The sequence below is a fragment of the Hemicordylus capensis genome, chromosome 1 (genome assembly GCF_027244095.1).
Source record: "Hemicordylus capensis ecotype Gifberg chromosome 1, rHemCap1.1.pri, whole genome shotgun sequence".
NCBI classification, from domain to species: Eukaryota; Metazoa; Chordata; class Lepidosauria; order Squamata; family Cordylidae; genus Hemicordylus; species Hemicordylus capensis.
This window is the reverse complement of record NC_069657.1, coordinates 226,996,473-227,015,565: the sequence shown is the minus strand read 5'-3', so window position 1 is coordinate 227,015,565 and position 19,093 is coordinate 226,996,473. Positions and strand designations below refer to the sequence as shown.

Here is a 19,093-nt window from a genome sequence, read left to right as displayed (position 1 = left end):
ATGTGCACTGATAGATGTAGATATTCCAAACTAAAGTAATCATCATTATCTTATCAAGGCGTCATGCCACTACAGCAGGTTGAAAGTCGCATTTGCATGAACTAACATGCACTGCAGTTATTTAGCCCACTGTGTCTCTGGAGAGGTCTGTGTCAAGATGTCCTAATGCTGATTCTGGCGCTTCTTGAATGCAGAAAGTGATGAAGACGCCTCTGCCCATTCTCACACTCTCAAAAAGGGGGACAACGGGCCATTCTAGCACCCAAGGGAGCCACACAGAGGAATCTTCTTACCTCCCCAACTCTGGCTGCATTGAGATAGGCCAGTATTCTTCCATCCTCCTGCCGTCTCCGGCTCCACAGCTCCCCAGCGTCTCTGCTGCTCTGGCCTGAGAAGGAAACATCAGGGGCTAAATATTTATACATCCTGATGACATAGGGGGTTTCTGACAGAATGGCTGGGAGTCTTTCCAGATTCCCCCCAAAGAAGAATTGCCTGAACCCCGCCATGGCTCACTGCAACAGTGGTCCAAAGCCAGACTTGAGAAATAGGGGTGTGCACGGAACTGCCAACTGTGGTCCGGCAATGAGGTGTGGGGTACCTTTAAGCGCGGCAGGAGGGTTTACTTACCCCTCCTGCTGCTTTCCCGCTTTGCGCCATAAACTTACGAGTAATTGGGGTGGCAGGATACCTCCCTGCCACCCCTTCCCCGGCGTTGCTTGCAAAACCTCCCAGGAGTGCATTGCGTATGCACACGCACGTCACAGAGCCCACTCTTGAGCTTTCCTTCCAACCTCACCCAACCTTCCTTCCAAAGCACTTGTTTATATCTTGATCGACCACTTACTGTAACTCACTTGAGTGGGAATTACAAGTACTCCACAGTCTTGTGGCTGTTTTTAAATGGACTTAGTGGTCCTGTTCCAAATGGCTGCATTGTCCTACTCTCTAGCAAATCCGCAAGCCTTACTTTTACAGAACCTGCTCAAGATAAGCTTGTGAGCTGCCCTGGGAGCAGTTTGGTGTTAAAAGGCAGAATCCACATTGATTACACAAATGTGTTGACCTCCCAGTCCCACCCCTTATTTAGCTTCCATTTTTTCACCCGATTTCTGGTCCTCTTTCTCACTCACCACGATTGCCTTTATCAATTCTCCTTTGGTGTAGGGGAGATCCAGAGTCTCCTGGACGCTCTTATATGCAGCCTTGCAGCAAGCACAGAGGACTGCGAGGAAATGGACATCCTCATCCTGATTGTTGGCTCTCTGAAGTTGCAAGAGAGTCAAGCAGTTACGTGGGAGAGGACATTCTGATAGAGTCCAGCACCCATCCCGCGGTGGCTCTGAATGGGAGAAGAAATGAGGACCTTCCCACCCTGCATAGCATTCTGCTAGTGCACAGAGAGATGGCAGAACTGAAAAGGGGATGGAATCAAAAGGGGTGGGATCCTGTAGGCTACTATGGAAACTGTTCTGGGCTCCGTGGCTGCTTCTGCTTCAGTCATTTTGTCCCGGAGGCACACATTTCATCCATTCAGTGTTTTCAGGGGATCCAGATGACACGGTGGGCAGGGCAACCCAGCACTTTCCAGTAATTCCAATGATGCCCTCTTGTCTTTTTCCACACCCTCTTTGTGGTGCAATTTGGGAGTTAAAATGCAAGGGCAGAGCCAGAATATCCAGGCACGGCACTCTGGAGGCTTCCCAGGACTTCCGTCCCTTAAAGGAAATCCTTAAATAGGCTTCTGTTCTCCGCTTCTGCCACTTGTCTCAGTTGTTTCCTGTTCACTTGTGTGCCCCTGAATCAGCCCAAGTTGCAGAAGCCACTTGGAAAGAAAGGAGTGAGGACTGAGGAGGCAGAAATGAAATAAAGGAGCAGGTGCTGAATGGGGCTTAATTCTGAGTATCATCATGTAGTAAGATCATGACGGTAGGGAGAGTTATTGCTGATTTTCACAGGGAATATCACCGTGACAGTCCTATATGACATGTCATGTGGAACCACCGTTCGTGCCCACCTCCCCTCCCTTCCATCTGATGGCAGAAAAGCAATTGGAAAGGTAAAGGTCCAGAATATGGAAGCAACCTGTGGAGGAAGCACCTGGGATGTGGGGTTTCGTACCTCCTCTCTGTCCTCCATAAGCCTGTGGATGATTTTGATGAGCTCCTCATCCACTTTGCAGTTCTCCACCTCAGACTGGTAGGAGCTAGAGGAGAAAAGGGAGCAGTGCATGCTGCTGACTAATGAATCTGGGGGAAAGAACAGGAAGAATGTGCAGACGTATTAATGCACCCATCTGTGTCCTTCTTCCAAAAAGGACCCAGTTTCTTCTCACTGAAACCCTCTTTGTTTAGGAAGAGTATAGTGACCTGGGAACCTGCTTTGCCTCCCAGCCTCACCTATTGGCCTCAATTTCTAAGATTCTCCATTCCCAACACCTAAATCCCTCCCAATTCCTGAGCATCTCCTCACCTCCAAACTGGTTCCAAACCGCTCTGGAGCTTTGGCTGTCCGTGTAGCCCATGTCTTCCCATCTGGAGACCTGCTCTGTTGGGCTGACCACCATTAGCTCCTCATGCAGTTTAAGGTCCTCCAGCTGGGATTGGTCTGAGGAGACGACTGAGCAGTGCATGCTGCTGACCACTGAATCTGGGGGAAAGAACAGGAAGAATGTGCAGACGTATTAATGCACCCATCTGTGTCCTTCTTCCAAAAAGGACCCAGTTTCTTCTCACTGAAACCCTCTTTGTTTAGGAAGAGTATAGCGACCTGGGAACCTGCTCTGCCTCCCAGCCTCACCTATTGGCCTCAATTTCTAAGATTCTCAACCCCTAAATCCCCCCAATTCCTGAGCATCTCCTCACCTCCAGACTGGTTCCAAACCGCTCTGGAGCTTTGGCTGTCCGTGTAGCCCATGTTTTCCCATCTGGAGACCCGCTCTTTTGGGCTGCCCACGGTTAGCTCCTCATGTAGTTTAAGGTCCTCCAGCTGGGATTGGTCTGAGGAGACGAGGGAGCAGTGCATACTGCTGCCTAATGAATCTGGGGGAAAGAACAGGAAGAAAGTGCAGACATATTAATGCACCCATCTGTGTCCTTCTTCTAAAAAGGACCCAGTTTCTTCTCACTGAAACCCTCTTTGTTTAGGAAGAGTATTTCATTTATTTATTTATTTATTTATTTATTTATTTATTCGATTTTTATACCGCCCTTCCAAGCTGGTTCAGGGCAGTTTACAATTAAAAAACAGAATTCATTAAAAACAATTAAAATAGAAATACAAATATAAACACCAAATTTAAAAACATCTTAAAAAAACAATTAAACTATCAAAACAATTAAAACCCTGAAAACCAGGTTAAGATTAAAACAATTAGAACTAAATTAAAAACCCTGAAATGCCAGGCCAAACCTGCTCTGCCTCCCATCCTCACCTATTGGCCTCAATTTCTAAGATTCTCCATTCCCAACCCCTAAATCCCCCCCCCCCCCCAATCCTGAGCATCTCCTCACCTCCAGACTGGTTTCCAAGTGCTCTGGAGTTTTGCCTGTTTTTGTGTGGCCCATTTCTTCCCATATTCAGACCCTCTCTGTTGAGCTGTCCACTGACTTTGGTGGTTTCTCTTCCTTCACCTGAGTCTCTGGCAGCTTATGATTCTCGGAGTGCTTGTTTGGGAATCTGAAGCACTGCCAGAGTTTGTGTGCTTCTCCCCCATCCTTGACAGTGACAGCCTCCCTCTGCCTGCACAGATGGTACCATTTGGTTCTGGGAGGGGCTGATGGAGTGCTGATGCCAAAACACCCCTGCTGTTCAGGTTCCTGGTGGTCTCTTGGCTTTCTGCAGCAGGCTATCAAGTGCCAGCTCTTAGGGTAAGCAGCCATGGGAACTGTGGCACCCTCTTCTTTTCTTTTGCTGCTTCCTTCTGGTGGACCAGACTTGGGCCTCCGCTTGCGCAGGAGGGTCCGCAGCCTTTGCAGCCTAGAACCGAGTGGAAAGAAGATGAGAGGTGGGGCTTGCAGGGTCCTCCTGCTCTCTGCCCCTAGACTGAGCTTGGGCCACCTGTTTGGAAATGTTGCTCTAATATGTCCAGCCAGTAGGTGGCACTAGCCTTTGCTTAAAAGGGTCAAATGAATGGTCCAGCACCTGGACTCATGAAGATACACACACAGGTGTATTGAAGCATCAGAGCATGTCCTGAGGACAATCTCTATTAAAAAGATGCTTGCCTAAGACAGAGAGGAGGAAGCCCCAAGGCTGTCCTGAAATCGCAAAGAGAATGATAGAATCGGAAAGTCGAAACCTCTATGAAATCCTACTTACATCTTGCACCCTTTGTGTTTCTCTCACTAACAGAAAGCTCAAGCACAAACACAGATGCACAAGTGCATGCTTTCTTTCTCTCTTTTTATGTCAATATAGTGATCCAACACTATAACATGGCAGAGAAAAGCATATGCTTCTGCTCCCAGAAAACACCTCTGCTCATGTGACCGATGAGTAAGCAGGGGGAGGTGTAACAAGAGAGGTCATGGGAATTTTGGAGCATAGACCTAAAGGTTTTTGAAGGCTCCTCTCTCACACACAAACAGTATTTCACACACACTTTTAGCGTGACCACACCACCTGGGACAGACTAAAAAGGATTTGGGGTCCCCCAAGGGGACTGGATGCCCTGGACTTCAGCCCGGAAGTCCACGGGTAAGAGCGCCGCCTCTGTCCATAACCATGATAACCAAAATACTTTAGAAGTATGACTAGAGAAAAAGAATGAGAAGGAATCAGAAAACCCTCTTTCTTTATTTTTGGAGGCAGCTTTGGTCTCCTGCCAGAGGCGTAACTAGGGAAAACGGCGCCCGGGGCAAGCACTGAAATTGCGCCCCCCCGCCGCGCCCCCCCGCCGCCCCAACATACATCTGACTGACACACATGTTTTTTCCTCACAACAACCCTGTGAAGTTTGCTTGTATCTCAAATAGCGAGAGAGATAGAAATTGAGAGAGGAAGGAAGAGAGAAAGAAAGAAAAAGGAAGGAAGGAAGTCAGACAAGAAAAAAGAGAGGGGGCAGAAAGAGAGGGAGGGAGGGAGGGAGGAAGAGATTGAGAAAGAAAGAAGGAAAGAAAGAGAGAGGAATGAAGGGAGAGAGAGAAATTGAGAGAGGAAGGAAGGAAGTCAGACAAGAAAAAAGAGAGGGAGGAAGGGAGGGAGAAAGGTGCCATCACTTTTATTTCATTCAGACTATTAGTCGATTTATTGTCTAGCTTTTAATAAATTAAAGCAAAAGAACCAAAACACTTTTTAGCCCTTGAGGCAACCCTACCAGTGTGAACACTTAAAATCCTTTTGCTAGTACAGAACCAAGTATCTTTCTGGTTAACACAATCTAGTTTTAAATTCTGAATCTTGCATCTGATAAAGTAATCTCTAGTCACAACAATATGTTAAGCTTTTAAAGTACCAAAGGAGGGAACCTGTTGCAAGTTTAAATCAAGATTTAAAATCAAGATAATTTTAAGTCAGTAATTTGATTGGGGGTGGGAGGGAAAAATACTGATTTACATCATTTCCCATTTTGTAAATTATAAATTTTCTAACAATAAGCGCATACTAATTGTTTATTATAACAACCAAAACATATTAGTTTGCAGTTAAAGGGCTTGCACTACTTACTAATACAACATATACCTCTGATAATACTCTGTGCCTTTTGCAGTACATCACTATCTTAGAGAAAAGGGAGCAACTGTGAAATTAATGAATTTCTGTTCTTCTCTCCATACACATGGAAGCACACTAAGCAAGAATACACATTTGAAGACAAGAGCCACAAGTCAGTATAGAGTTAGGTTTACTGGATTGTGGACAAAGTGCCCAGAATGTTCTAGAAGTATGGTAAAGAATTACTGAGCAGAACAGTGTTTCGCCAAAGCAAAGTGACGAAAGTAAGCACCCATCCTCCTTGAGCAACAGAATCCGAAACATAATTTGCTATAATAAGTCATACTCTATTGTATCATATTTATAATGCTTGATCTCAGAAATAAAGCATGTTCCCTACAATGACTCCATTCTGAACCACAAGGGCTTCAGTTCTGTGTTCCCCACCCCCACAAGCCTCAGCGCAATTTGACAGAGGACCATGAATTTAGTTTTCAAAAAAAAGGGGGAGAGAGTATATTCAGACACATTTACCCCACCTCGCCATCTACGCAGGATTCCTTCAAGGCAGGAATTCAACATGTGTCTCTTTAATTCAGATTGCGAAATGGAGTGCTTAAGGGCTTCCCAACAGATATATGCATCCGCTCTGGTCGCCCGGTGGGACGGGAGCCTCCAACAAAAACTCATTCACTAGATGCTCCGTGCAGGGGATTCTCCGAGCCGGTGCCCGTCGTCGCGAGGGGAAAGCGGCACTTCGCCACGGGGAGAGAGTTCGCTTTAGGAGGGAGTCAAGACTGTGGGGAGGGAGCGAAGCAGAGGGGCAGCCAGGGCAGCGGGGGAGGGGACGCGGCGCCCAGCAGCACAAGCTTCCCTCTCCAGCCGGAGGAAGGGACCCAGAGGGGGCTGCGCTGCGCGCTGGGCCCACGAGGGACACGGCAACTGGGGAGGGGGACAGAGCGCACCCCGAGCATGCCCCCACCACGCCCAGCCAGCAGAGAGGGAGCCGCCGAGCGAGGCGAGCCCCCGCCTTGAGCCGGACGTCCAGCCCACCTCTGCCCGGCCGGGGCTTGCTCTCCTGAGTCTCCTCGCTGGCTGGCTGGCTGGCGGGGGGGTGGTGGAGTAAGCCCGCTGGCCCAGCCGCCTGCCAGCCTTGCCAGGGGTCATGCCGGCGGGCGGAGCGGCCCAAGGGGGGCGCCTGCTCAGCCCTGCCTGCCTGCCCGCCTGCTGCTTCTGGAGGCCACGGAGAAGAGGAGTGCCCAGCAGGGCTGAGCTGGCTGCTGCGCGGCGGCTGGCTGGCCGTCGGAGCCAGACCGGTGGAACTTCCATGGGCGTGGCCGCCGCCGCCGCCGGGCCTGCTCCGTGCTGGGCTGAGCAAGCACTCCGGAGTCCGGCTTAAGGAGCAAAAGGTCGGCCAGCAGCGGGCGATGAGGGCCCCGACCTGCCCTCGGTTGCTGCTGCCTGCAGTGCAGAGACCACCCGGTCAAGGGCCATTCACGGGGCGGCATTACTTCACATTAGCCGGAGGGCTGCGCCAAGCGCCCCTTTTGTGCACAGCACCACTGCAGCGCAGGGTTTTTTACGCTTCCCAGACCTGGGCACTGAGTAGGTTCCAGACCAGGAGGACTCCCCGCCACAGATTCTGCTTTAGCACGCCACTCCCCCGCGCGCGCTCTGCGCTCTGCACATGCTCGGAGGCACGCTCTTGTTCGGGGCCGGTTAGTTACGGTGGAACTCCGGAAAAGGAGCGCAAGCGAGGGAGGGAGGAGAGCGCTTCGTCCTCTGGGACGCAACTTAACAGCCCAGCCAGCCTGGTGCAATGCCAAGTAAGCCCGCCCCCGCCCCGCCCGACCAAGTTCACACGTGAATGATCACAAAACACACCTTGTCCTGTGCTTTATGTGTTGCTGCTTGTGCCGCCGGCCGGCCAAACTGAAATGAATCCCCTTCTGCTTCTTGCCTCAGGCAGCGGCAGAAACGGACGAGTCACTCGCTCCGAGTCCCTGCCTCGACGCCGACGCATGTGCTACACGAGCTGGGAGGAGGAGTCGGACACGGGACACCAGCACCACGCATGCGCGACTGCGGGGCGGGGACTGGGAGGAGTGCGGACTCGGAGTGCTGGGAGGAGTGCTGTTCCTTCCACCTTATGCTGCCTGTGTTGTGAGTGTGACGAAGATTTGAGTCGACTCGGCGCCCGTGCGCCAGAGCCGAGCAATGGGGGGGGGGCGGCGCCGGGACCGGGGGAGGGGGCGCCACCACGCGGACGCTTAAAAAAAAAGCAACGGAAAGCCAGGGGATCGGCAGGGGGACTTTGGCGCCCCCCACGTGATCAACCAGGGTGGCGCCTGGGGCACGTGCCCCCCCTGCCCCCCCTATCGTTACGCCTATGTCTCCTGCCCAGATTGTCCAATTATTAAAAGTCACTCCTCAGTGCTAACTGCAGGGCCGGTGTTACCATCAGGCCAACTAGGCAGCCACTTAGGGTGCAGAACTCAGAGGGGCACAGAGTGCAGACCTCAGAGGCGTAGCAAAATAGTCTGGCACCGGCCCTAGCTAACTGGCCTACCCACAATTCTAAGTTGGCATGTCAAAGCAGTGACCACAGTGCTAATGGACTGACAAGGCCACCACACCTATTTGCATGGCATTACTTCGTTTTGCATTCCCTTTGGGGTATATGATTAGTGCCGCTTATAGCAGATTCAAGCTGTATGCAGCATTGTGCAACCCTCTTTTGAATGTAACATGGTAATAGCTTTCCTTTTCCACAGAGAGTCGAGAATTAACTTGAGCACAAAAAAGTTTTCAAAGCAGTTATTAGCAAATTAGCAAAATAATTGAGAAAATGGCTCCCTGCCTAAAAAAAAAATCCACGAATCTAGCAAAACCAAAAACGAGTTCAGTGAATTTTAAAATCCTTGTTCTATCAAAACAAGGGTATAACAGGTTTACTGCAGGAACCTCAGCAGCAGACCACCACCAAATGTTATAAAGTTCAGTTGCACCTATCTTCCACTTAAATTTCAATGTTATAAATAAGAGATGAAGGAATCTAAACGGAATTCACGAATTCAATCCTGCTAATAAGAACTCTAAAATAGAGATGTAGTTTTAAATGTATCTCAAATGTACGTCTCAAATATGTCTTAGTATGTAATTTTAAATGTGCTTCAATGCACTATATAATTCCAATAAAATAAAGGGGGAGGATCCCTCAGACAGAAGATAAGCTGGTTCTGCATGGTTCTGCGCCCAAAGCACACCATAGATCACATCAGTCACTTCATACTGGCTGTCTTCTCCAAACGCAGTTCAGCACAGCTACCTCCTAAAAAATCCATGAGAGGTTCAGAAGACAGCAATACAAAAATCATATTAGTATCTGTAAGCTCAACTATAAATCTAATCGTCAGAGAAAATAGAACCTAAACCTCTCACAGAACACTCCCCCTGAGTTTAATTAGTTATTAGGCAACTATATATTCAAACAATTCCAAACAAGATTGATCAATGGAGAAGAAAACAATTTTTAAAAAACACGCTAGTTTTGCCATAACAGAAATAGTATGTGTATTGTAAATACAAAGCCACATATCCACCAATAAATAATCAAAATTCCCATCTCGTCCTAAACAGGTGTACAAAACGCCACAATAAAGTAATTGACAGAAATCAGCTAAGCCTTTAATAGTCCCCCTCCTTATATAATGAAAAAATAAACAAACAAACCGGAGAGATAAATGGAAATATATCCTTTCATGAAGAGGGAGACTAAATTCAGCCATAACTGATCTTTATAACCTACAACTGGGAGCATGAGCTATCACACACTATGACAGTGAGATCTCCCCCCTATAGGTATATCTAATCCTTCACAATTTCCTTCCAATTGTTTGCATCACAAACTGTTCATTCAGTTAAGCTTCTCAAAGTATTGTTATAAAGTATTCATAACAAATAATAAAACCATTGGGGAAGAGAAAGGAATATCATCATCATCTTGAAAGAAACCGTGGAAATAATAAAGATATATATTTCTAAAAAATTGAAGATCAGGACATTTTAGTAGAACATACTGTCAAGTTTAAATGACCACCTAAGTCTCCTTGAATTGATATTTCCAAGAGCTTTAAGATAGGCTCACAATACTTTTTGTGCAAAGGGAAGACCGGCACGTTCATTCTTAATTCCAATGGTCTGCTGATGGTCACTAAAGACCTGGGTACTTATTGTAAAGCTATTGACACTTGTTTGACTTAGAGATTAATATCTCATCAATAGATCAACTTCCTGCTAGAGTGCTGTAAGTATATTTGCCGGTAAGGTCTCCACAAGTGGAGCCATGTAAGTGTCTCAAGCGACTCCTCAATTTAAACTGAAATCATGTAAAACCTGCAGCATTGATAATATTGTCTTTAGAAACTCTTTATTCCAAAGTCCTCATCATTTCCTCCTGCTTTATTAGACTTAGAGGAATAAAAGATATAATCCGTTCAAGCATTGAAATCTCCAGCCATGACCACGTAAGCTGATGGGTGTTGAATTCCTGACTTCAATAGACATTGTTCTTGATTAGTCCAGCAGGTCCCCTTACAATTTTTTGAATTGGTGGGTTGGAGAGATATAACTAATAATCAGAGAAATATGTCTAATTTTAACAATAAAAGTTATTGCTACTGCCTAAATAAGCTAGTGTGGCATTTAAAGTAGAAGCTAGAACGCTGGCATCTCATCCACATGGTCTACGATTCTGCTCGGCTGCAACAGCTTCTAATGTCAAACCCTGATGCCTATTTAATTCTATTCTATTTTGGGCCCAAGTTTCTTGAAATCATAATATATCAAACTGATGTATATATTCCAAGAACTCATTGAAGCTATTCTCACGAGCAGCAAAGACCAGGTGAGGGAAGCCCATCCTGGTTTTTGCTGCTCGTGAGAACCACTGGGAGCCACACGACTCCAAGTGGTGGCGCAGCAGTGAGCCCTCTTAGGTAGCCCTCCACTTCACCCAGGTTTTGGCCGCGAGTGTGCCTCGCTTGCAGTGTGCCTGCTTGCAGCCGCGGCGGACAAACTCAGGGGGGAGGCGGGCTCCCAGGAATGCACCGCGCACTTGCACATTCGTGATTGGGGCCCTGGGGGTGGGACACCATGCGTCAGTGATTCCCTGCACCAGACCCCTGGAGCAGCGGGGCGAGGCCTGGCGAGGTTTGTAAAACCTTTATCTAGTTCTATAAGTAATTTAGCTAAACAACCACCTAGCATTACTAACACTATCAAGATTCCTCCTAACATGAAAAGAATGTCACTAATTAATCCAGGTAAAGAAGCAATTCTGAGTCCAGAAACAAGTTCTGTCAAAAAGGGTTTTAAGTGATAGATCTTTGCAAATAGAAAGCCCAGAACCTGAAGAACAACAACTATTTCAATCCTTTTCCATCTTGCTTTAATTGAACAACAAGCTATTATAAATAGATCAGTGTCTTTAGAATGCGTTAGTAAAAGAAATGAAGAGACAACTGAAGAGGATTGGACCGTTTTTTCAGAAAATCCACAAACACGTGCAGTAGTACATCCACAAATTACCATTGATAAGAATAATGAAGTAAATCGATGTCAGTAGCCATTTTTCTCCAAAGGAAATTGACTCAGTATTAGTTAATTTAAAATCAATGCTCCTTCAAGAATAGCAGCCAAAGTCCCCAACATAACTAACCAGGTTGAGCTCAAACCCTACGAAATCACTTACTGAAATGAAGGCTCAGAAATCAGAATAAACCCCCAAACTCAGAAGAATGGCAGTACCTACGTTAATCAGCTAGGAATAACTGAACCTACACGTAGACAATCTAAGATCCAAAACATATTCCAGTTATTTCTACTTTCTTTCATGGAATTAGCTGGATGGGCTAATAAGACAGCAGATAATGAAGCCCATCTCACGATGGGCGAGAAGGGCTACCTTCTTATGCGGGGAGGAAGCCTGAAAGCGCTTACCTCCCCACAGAGGATCACAGTGAGGTCTCTGGGCGTGCAAATCGCCCTCCCAGATGGGTGTTGGCTCTCCTGCGGGCCACCTGTGCCTCGCCAGGCCTTGCCCAGCAGCTCCGGGGGTCTGGTGCAGGGAAGCACTGCCGCATGGTGTCCCACCCCCAGGGCCCCAATCATGACTGTGCAAGTGCGCGGTGCATTCCTGGGAGCCCCTCTCCCCCCTGAGTTTGTCCGCCGCGGCTGCAAGCAGCTGCAGCAGGCACACGATCATGTAGCCTGGTGTTTGGGCACACTCGCGGCCAAAACCTGGGTGAAGTGGTGGGCTACCTAAGAGGCCTCACTGCCGCGCCACCACCGGGAGTCGTGTGGCTCCCAGTGATTCTCACGAGCAGCAAAAACCGGGATGGGCTTCCCTCGCCTGGTCTTTGCTGCTCGTGAGAATAGCTTCAATGAGTTCTTAGAATATATACATCAGTTTGATATATTATGATTTCAAGAAACTTGGGCCCAAAATAGAATAGAATTAAATAGGCATCAGGGTTTGACATTAGAAGCAGTTGCAGCCGAGCAGAAACATAGACCATGTGGATGAGATGCCAGCGTTCTAGCTTCTACTTTAAATGCCACACTAGCTTATTTAGGCAGTAGCAATAACTTTTATTGTTAAAATTAAACATATTTCTCTGATTATTAGTTATATTTCTCCAACCTGCCAATTCAAAAAATTGTAAGGGGACCTGCTGGACTAATCAAGAACAATGTCTATTGAAGTCAGGAATTCAACACACATCAGCTTACGTGGTCATGGCTGGAGATTTCAATGCTTGAACGGATTATATCTTTTATTCCTCTAAGTCTAATAAAGCAGGAGGAAATGATGAGGACTTTGGAGTAAAGCTGAGAAACTCTAAAGACAATATTATCAATGCTGCAGGTTTTACATGATTTCAGTTTAAATTGAGGAGTCGCTTGAGACACTTACATGGCTCCACTTGTGGAGACCTTACCGGCAAATATACTTACAGCACTCTAGCAGGAAGTTGATCTATTGATGAGATGGTAATCTCCAAGTCAAATGACTGTCAATAGGTTAACAATAAATACCCAGGTCTTTAGTGACCATCAGCAGACCATTGGAATTAAGAATGAACGTGCCAGTCTTCCCTTTCCACAAAAAGTATTGTGAGCCTATCTTAAAGCTCTTGAAAATATCAATTCAAGGAGACTTAGGTGGTCATTTAAACTTGACAATATGCTCTACTAAAATGTCCTGCTCTTTTATCATTAAAGCCATAGAAAGTGATTCATTAGTCTCAGCATTAGTAGCTTACGATACTGTGATTGTAGTTCTCTATAAACGTTTGACTATTACCTAGTCAATTGGATGTTTCAACTCAATAAGGGGAAATCATTAGTTTGATAGAGATTGAGGCGGGTCTCACGATCAGTGAGACCCGCCAGATAGCGTTCTGCGGGGAGAGCGGGCTTAAGCCGCTCTCCCCGCAGAGGATGAGGGAAGTAGCCCTGGGCGGCCGAACCAATTGCCGGCTCTGTCACAGAGCGGGCAAGGGATCAGGGGCCACATGGCGTCACGCGAGTGCGCAGAGCATGCTGGAGAGACCCCTGAGCCGGGAGGCTGCATTACGCTCTCCGCCAGGGGTCTACTTGTGTTTTGCCACAGTGCAGAGCCATGCCATGGCAACACACGACCAAAATTCCGGGGTTAGCAGAGCGCTCGCTCCGCTAATCTGGGCTAAGGGGAGGTCTGCCGCTTTGTATAAAACTGAAGGGAATGTTCATGATCAATATTAGCAATACAGAGCTTCTAGTGTCAAAGTATTACCACATACCCATGTTCAGCTGAGGAAAAATTATAAGAATCTCTTAACCAAGAAAGAAAACAGCAGAAAAAAAACAGCTGGGAAATATTGATAATGGCCACAATAAATAAGAACAGTAAAGTGTTGGCAAATGATCACAGCAACACTTACTGGTTATGACATAGCAAACGATTCCTGAAATCACATGGGAACATTTCCCCCCACTTGTAATGGTTCTGCAAGAGAATTAAAGGTAAAGTGTGCCGTCCAGCCGGTTCCCTATTCAGAATGTTAAATCAGAGTTCCCCACTGAAGGGTTGCCTGAGTAGAAACCAGTCTCAGAGCCGGAGATATTCAATTTTATAGCACAGTTAAAATCTGAGATGGCTCCAGGTCAATTTCTTGTGAATTGTTCAAATCTAATGTTCACTGGTGAGTAAAACCTCTCACTTCATTGTTCACCCATATTGATATTTTTGGCTGTATTCCCCAAAGCTGGCTTAAAACACTTTATAAATAAGTTGATCTAGCAAGAACTAATCAGCCTACTTTCCTTTCACTGTCTCTTCATCTGGACTAAATTTGGTGCAAATCAAGGTCCACAAGTTCAATCTCTTGTGCCTCAAATATTCATATGTCTGCTATCTTGGATTGGAGTGGATGTCATCACTACAAACTGCACCATTGAGGTGTCCCTGTGTGTCACTCACTACAACTGTTCCAAATTTGGATCAAATCGGCTAGACAGTCCTCAAGTTAGTGCACTTGTGCCTCAAAAGTTTTTGCATCTGCCATCTTGGGTCGGGTTGGGTGATATCACGACAAACTACCCAGTCAACCAGATAGCCGTTGAGGTGTCTCTATGTGTCACTCACTGCAACTGTGCCTAATTTGGCTTAATTTGGTTAGACAGCCCACAAATTAGCCCGCTTGCACCTAAGTTCACGTGGCCACTATCTTGAATTGGTGTGGATGATATCATCACACACCACACCACACCATTTATTATTTATTTATTTATTCGATTTCTATACCACTTGGAAAACCCTATGTGTCTCTACATCTGTAACAAATTTGGTTCAAATTGGTTAAGCGGTTCACAAGTTAGCTCACTTGAGTCTCAAAGCTTTATGCTTCCACCATCTTGGGTCAGGGTGGATAGCATCGTCACAAATTACACCACTGAGGTGTCCCTATGTATCACTCACTACAACTGTACGTAATTTGGTTCCGATCAGTTAGAAAGTATACAAGTTAGCCCACTTGAACCTCAGATGTTCACGCGTCCACCATCATTGGATTGGGGTAGATGACATCATCACAAACTATGCCATTGAGGTGTCCCTATGTGTCCCTACAGCTGCAGCAAAATTGGTTCAAATCGGTTAAGCAGTCCACAAGTTAGCCCTCTTTGGCCTCAAAAGTTTATGCGTCTGCCATCTTAAATCGGATTGGATGACATCATCACAAGCTTTGCCATCAAGGTGTCTGTGTGTGTCACTCACTGCAAACATACCCAATTTGGTTCAAATAGGTTAGGCAGTCCACAAAGTAGCGCACTTGTGCCTCAGATGTTCATGTGGCCACCATCTTGAATTAAAGTGAATGACATCACACACACCACACCATTAGGACATGCTTATGTGTCGCTACAGCTGTAGTAAATTTGGTTCAAATCGGTTAAGTGGTTCACAAGTTAGCCCACTTGAGCCTAAAAGTTAGTCCGTCCGCCATCTTGGATCAGCGTGGATGACATCATCACAAACAATGCCCTTGAGGTTTTCTTATGCGTCACTCACTGCAACTGTACCTAATTTGGTTTAAATTGGTTAGACAGTTCAAAAATTAGACCACTTGCTCCTCAGATGTTCATGTGGCTGCCATCTTGAATAATAATAATAATAATAATAATAATAATTATTATTATTATTATTATTATTATTATTAATTATTATTTATTTACACAGTCAGAAAGGTGTTATTGACTGGTTTGTTTTATCCAGACATCGAGTCTTTCCCAAGGACCTAGGATGGCTGAATTTTATTGTCAATGTTGTTGCTGTTGTTATAGATATCGTTGCAGAATATAGGCTGTTCCCAGTAAAGCTGCTTTTTGTAATTGGCTGATGGTGATTTCTGTGGCCCCTATGGTGTTGAGATACTCTTCAAGGTCTTTTGGAACTGCACCCAGGGCGCCAATTACCACTGGGATTATTTGGGTCTTTTTCTGCCACAGCCTTTCAATTTCAATTTGTAGATCTTTGTATTTGGTGATTTTTTCTATTTCTTTTTCTTCTATTCTGCTATCGCCTGGTATTGCTATGTCTATTATTTTGACTTGTTTTTCTTTCTTCTCGACTACAGTGACATCTGGTGTATTGTGTGGCAGATGTTTGTCTGTTTGTAGTTGGAAGTCCCATAATATTTTTACATCTTCATTTTCTTCAACTTTTTCAATTTTATGGTCCCACCAATTCTTGGCTACAGGTAGCTTGTATTTTTTGCAGATGTTCCAGTGTATCATCCCTGCTACCTTGTCATGCCTTTGTTTGTAGTCAGTCTGTGCGATCTTCTTACAACAGCTGATCAGGTGGTCCACTGTTTCATCTGCTTCTTTACAAAGGCGGCACTTGCTGTTTGTGGTGGATTTTTCGACTTTTGCTCTTATTGCATTTGTTCTTAGTGCCTGTTCTTGTGCAGCCAGTATTAAACCCTCAGTTTCTTTCTTCAAGTTGCCATTCTTAAGCCATTGCCAGGTCTTGGTGATGTCTGATTTTCCACTTATATTGTGCAAATATTGACCATGCAGGGGCTTATTTCAACATTTTTCTGCTCGGTTCTTGACTTGTTCTTTCTTGTAGGCCTGCTTTGTTTCATTGGTGTTGAATAGTTTATCGTTCTTGACCATTTTAAGTGCATCTTCTTCACTGTCCTTGATATATTCTTCAAGGCCTCTTTTCTCCTCCTCTACTGTTTGATGGACTTGCAGCATTCCTCTTCCACCTGAGCTGCGAGGGAGGTAGAGCCTATCGACATCACTGCGGGGTGCAGAGCATGACTGATGGTCATGATTTTCCTGGTCTTACGATCCAGCGTCTCTAGCTCTGCCTGGGTCCAGTCTATTATTCCTGCGGTGTATCTGATAACAGGTATAGCCCAGGTGTTTATGGCTTGTATGGTGTTCCGGCCATTGAGTTTGGACTTGAGGATTTTTCTAACTCTCCTGATGTATTCACTTCCAATTTTTCTTTTAACTTCAGTGTGTGCAATGTTATCAGCCTGGAGAATGCCCAAGTATTTGTAAGGTTCTTTCTCTTCCAAGTTCTTGATGTTGCTTCCATTGGGCAGTTTTATTCCTTCTTTTTTTGTTATTTTCCCTCTGTTCATTATTAATGCAACACACTTGTCTAGTCCAAACTCCATTGCTATATCGCTACTGATTATACGGACAGTATTTAGCAGTGATTCAATTTCTGACTGGGACTTTCCATACAACTTCAGATCGTCCATGTACAGCAGATGGTTGATTTGACTGGATATTTTAGATGTTTGGTATCCGAGGCCTGTTTTGTTGAGTATTTGTGAAAGTGGGGTCATGGTGATTACAAACAATAGAGGGGATAGTGAGTCCCCTTGGAAAATGCCTCTTCTAATGCTAACCTGTCCAAGTGCCTCGCCATTGATTGTTAACTGTGTACTCCACATGCTCATTGCTTTTTAAAATAAAGATCTGAATGTTTTTGCTGACACCAGTTGTTTCTAAACATTTTAGTATCCATGTGTGAGGCAATGAATCGAAGGCTTTCTTGTAGTCAATCCATGCAACACTTAGATTTGTTTTTCTTCTCTTGCAATTTTCTAAAATCATTTTGTCAATCAGCAGCTGGTCTTTTGTGCCTCTGGTGTTCGGGCAATTTCCTTTCTGTTCAACTGGAAGCTGTTTGTTAGTTAATAAGTGTTGCATCACTTCATCTGCTATTATTCCAGTTAATAATTTGAACATGGTTGGCAGGCAGGTGATCGGTCTAGAATTACTTGGAACTGCACCTTTTGCTGGGTCTTTCATGATGAGATGAGTTTTGCCAGTTGTTAGTCATTGTTCAATATCACTGCCTTTCATAATGTGATTGAACTGTTTTGATAGTTTATGAAGGCTTGTTAGGTGTTTAAGCCAAAAGCCATGCAGTTCATCGTCTCCTGGCGCAGTCCAATTTTTAATTATCTTTGCTCTTTCACTTATTAATTCTGGTGTTATTATTAGATCTTGCATTTGTTGGTTACATTTTTGACCTCTTTCATCCAGCCTGTTTTTTTATTATAATCTATTGGATTGTCCCATAATTTCCGCCAGAATTGCACTGTTTCTTCTTTATTTGGTGTTTCTAGGTTTCTTGCAGTTTCTCCTTCTATGCTTTGGTAGAAACGTCTCTGATTCAACTGGAATTGGAGATTCTGCCTGTGTTGTGTAATTCTGGCTTCATATCTGCTAATCTTCTTTGACACTGCTGTTATTTGCTGCTTCATTATTTCCAGGACTTCTCTAATTTTCCTTGAATCTAGGTGGTATTTTTGGATCAGATACTGTTTGGTGTTTTCATTCTTCAGCTTCTTGTCTTTCATATCTTTCAATTTACTAGCATCTGATCTAAGCCTGGTGATTTTATTTTCTAATCTAATCTTCCATTGAGGTGATCTACTGCTTTCTTTTTTGACAGGTCCACTGATCTTATATCCGAGCTCTTGTGTTGTTATTGTTGCTGCACTGTACATTAGTTGGTTTGTTTCTTGCAAATTCTTGGTTGTTTTTTCTGCAAGTGCAGCATTGACATCTTTTAATGCCTGAGCAAGTTGTTTTTTGGCAACTGTTTTTAGAGCTGGAAGTTTTTGCTTTAGTTCTTGTTGCTTTTCTGTTAAACGGCATTCGGATTTTTGAGGTGAAGGCAAAGGGGAGGTTTCCTGTTTTTGATTTTGAAACAGTTCAGCAACAGTGGCATCCTCTATTTCCAACACCTCCTCCACCTGCGCCTGAGCAACTTTTTCAATTGGTGATAATTCTTCTTCCATATCTTTAGCCTGTGTTGCTCTTTGCAGTTCTTCCAGCTCAACTCCTGTGAATACTTTATTTCTAATTATGAATCTTCTCTGGTCTGCTAGCCTTTGTTCTGTTATTTCTGTGTCTGGATGCTTCTCTTTCCAAATTTGGTACATTCTTTTAAAATAACCTCTTCTAGTTGGACTATACTTGTAATAGCAGATCATTATTTCCTTGTTGGCATTTTTCGTATTTTTTTTTTTCCGGTTAAGCGACGTTTCTTCCAGTAACTTTGCTGTCTCCAGCCCTGGTTGCTCAGCTGAAGATCCTGAGTCCTGTTGCCCACTTGCCACCAGATGTCCAGGGACTATAGCATCTGGCACAGTCCTTGTTGACCCAGGCGACGACCGATCCAGTATAGATTTATTAAAGTTATGTATCACCATATTGTTGATGGGAGAGGCACTCTTTGGCTCCTCTGGTGAGACCAGTCCAGTATGCTTGGACCTCTGGCATAGCTCTCACCTTCATCAGAGCACACAAGCCCCACAACCACGCCAAGGTAGTGCCTCACTGGGGGATGATGATGATA

General features: G+C 45.2%; 1 protein-coding gene across 6 annotated transcripts in view; it reads right to left on the bottom strand.

Moving 5' to 3' along the window:
• Positions 1 to 19,093, bottom strand: part of LOC128339312 (endogenous retroviral envelope protein HEMO-like) — a 163,645-nt gene that overhangs the window by 100,343 nt on the left and 44,209 nt on the right. For 5 of the 6 annotated variants that reach the window (XR_008312979.1, XR_008312980.1, XR_008312982.1 and 2 more), the window contains exons 1-6: positions 3,513 to 3,965; positions 2,865 to 3,041; positions 2,473 to 2,649; positions 2,122 to 2,249; positions 1,134 to 1,265; positions 294 to 388 (exon numbers count right to left, since the gene is read on the bottom strand). Coding sequence is in view for 1 of the 6 variants with exons in the window: in XM_053283002.1 (XP_053138977.1) it covers positions 294 to 388; positions 1,134 to 1,265; positions 2,122 to 2,249; positions 2,473 to 2,649; positions 2,865 to 3,041; positions 3,513 to 3,576 (773 nt within the window). In the remaining 5 variants the exon portion in view is untranslated. Of the gene's footprint in view, positions 1 to 293; positions 389 to 1,133; positions 1,266 to 2,121; positions 2,250 to 2,472; positions 2,650 to 2,864; positions 3,042 to 3,512; positions 3,966 to 19,093 lie in introns of those variants that run through there. The other variant, XR_008312983.1, reaches the window with a different exon arrangement.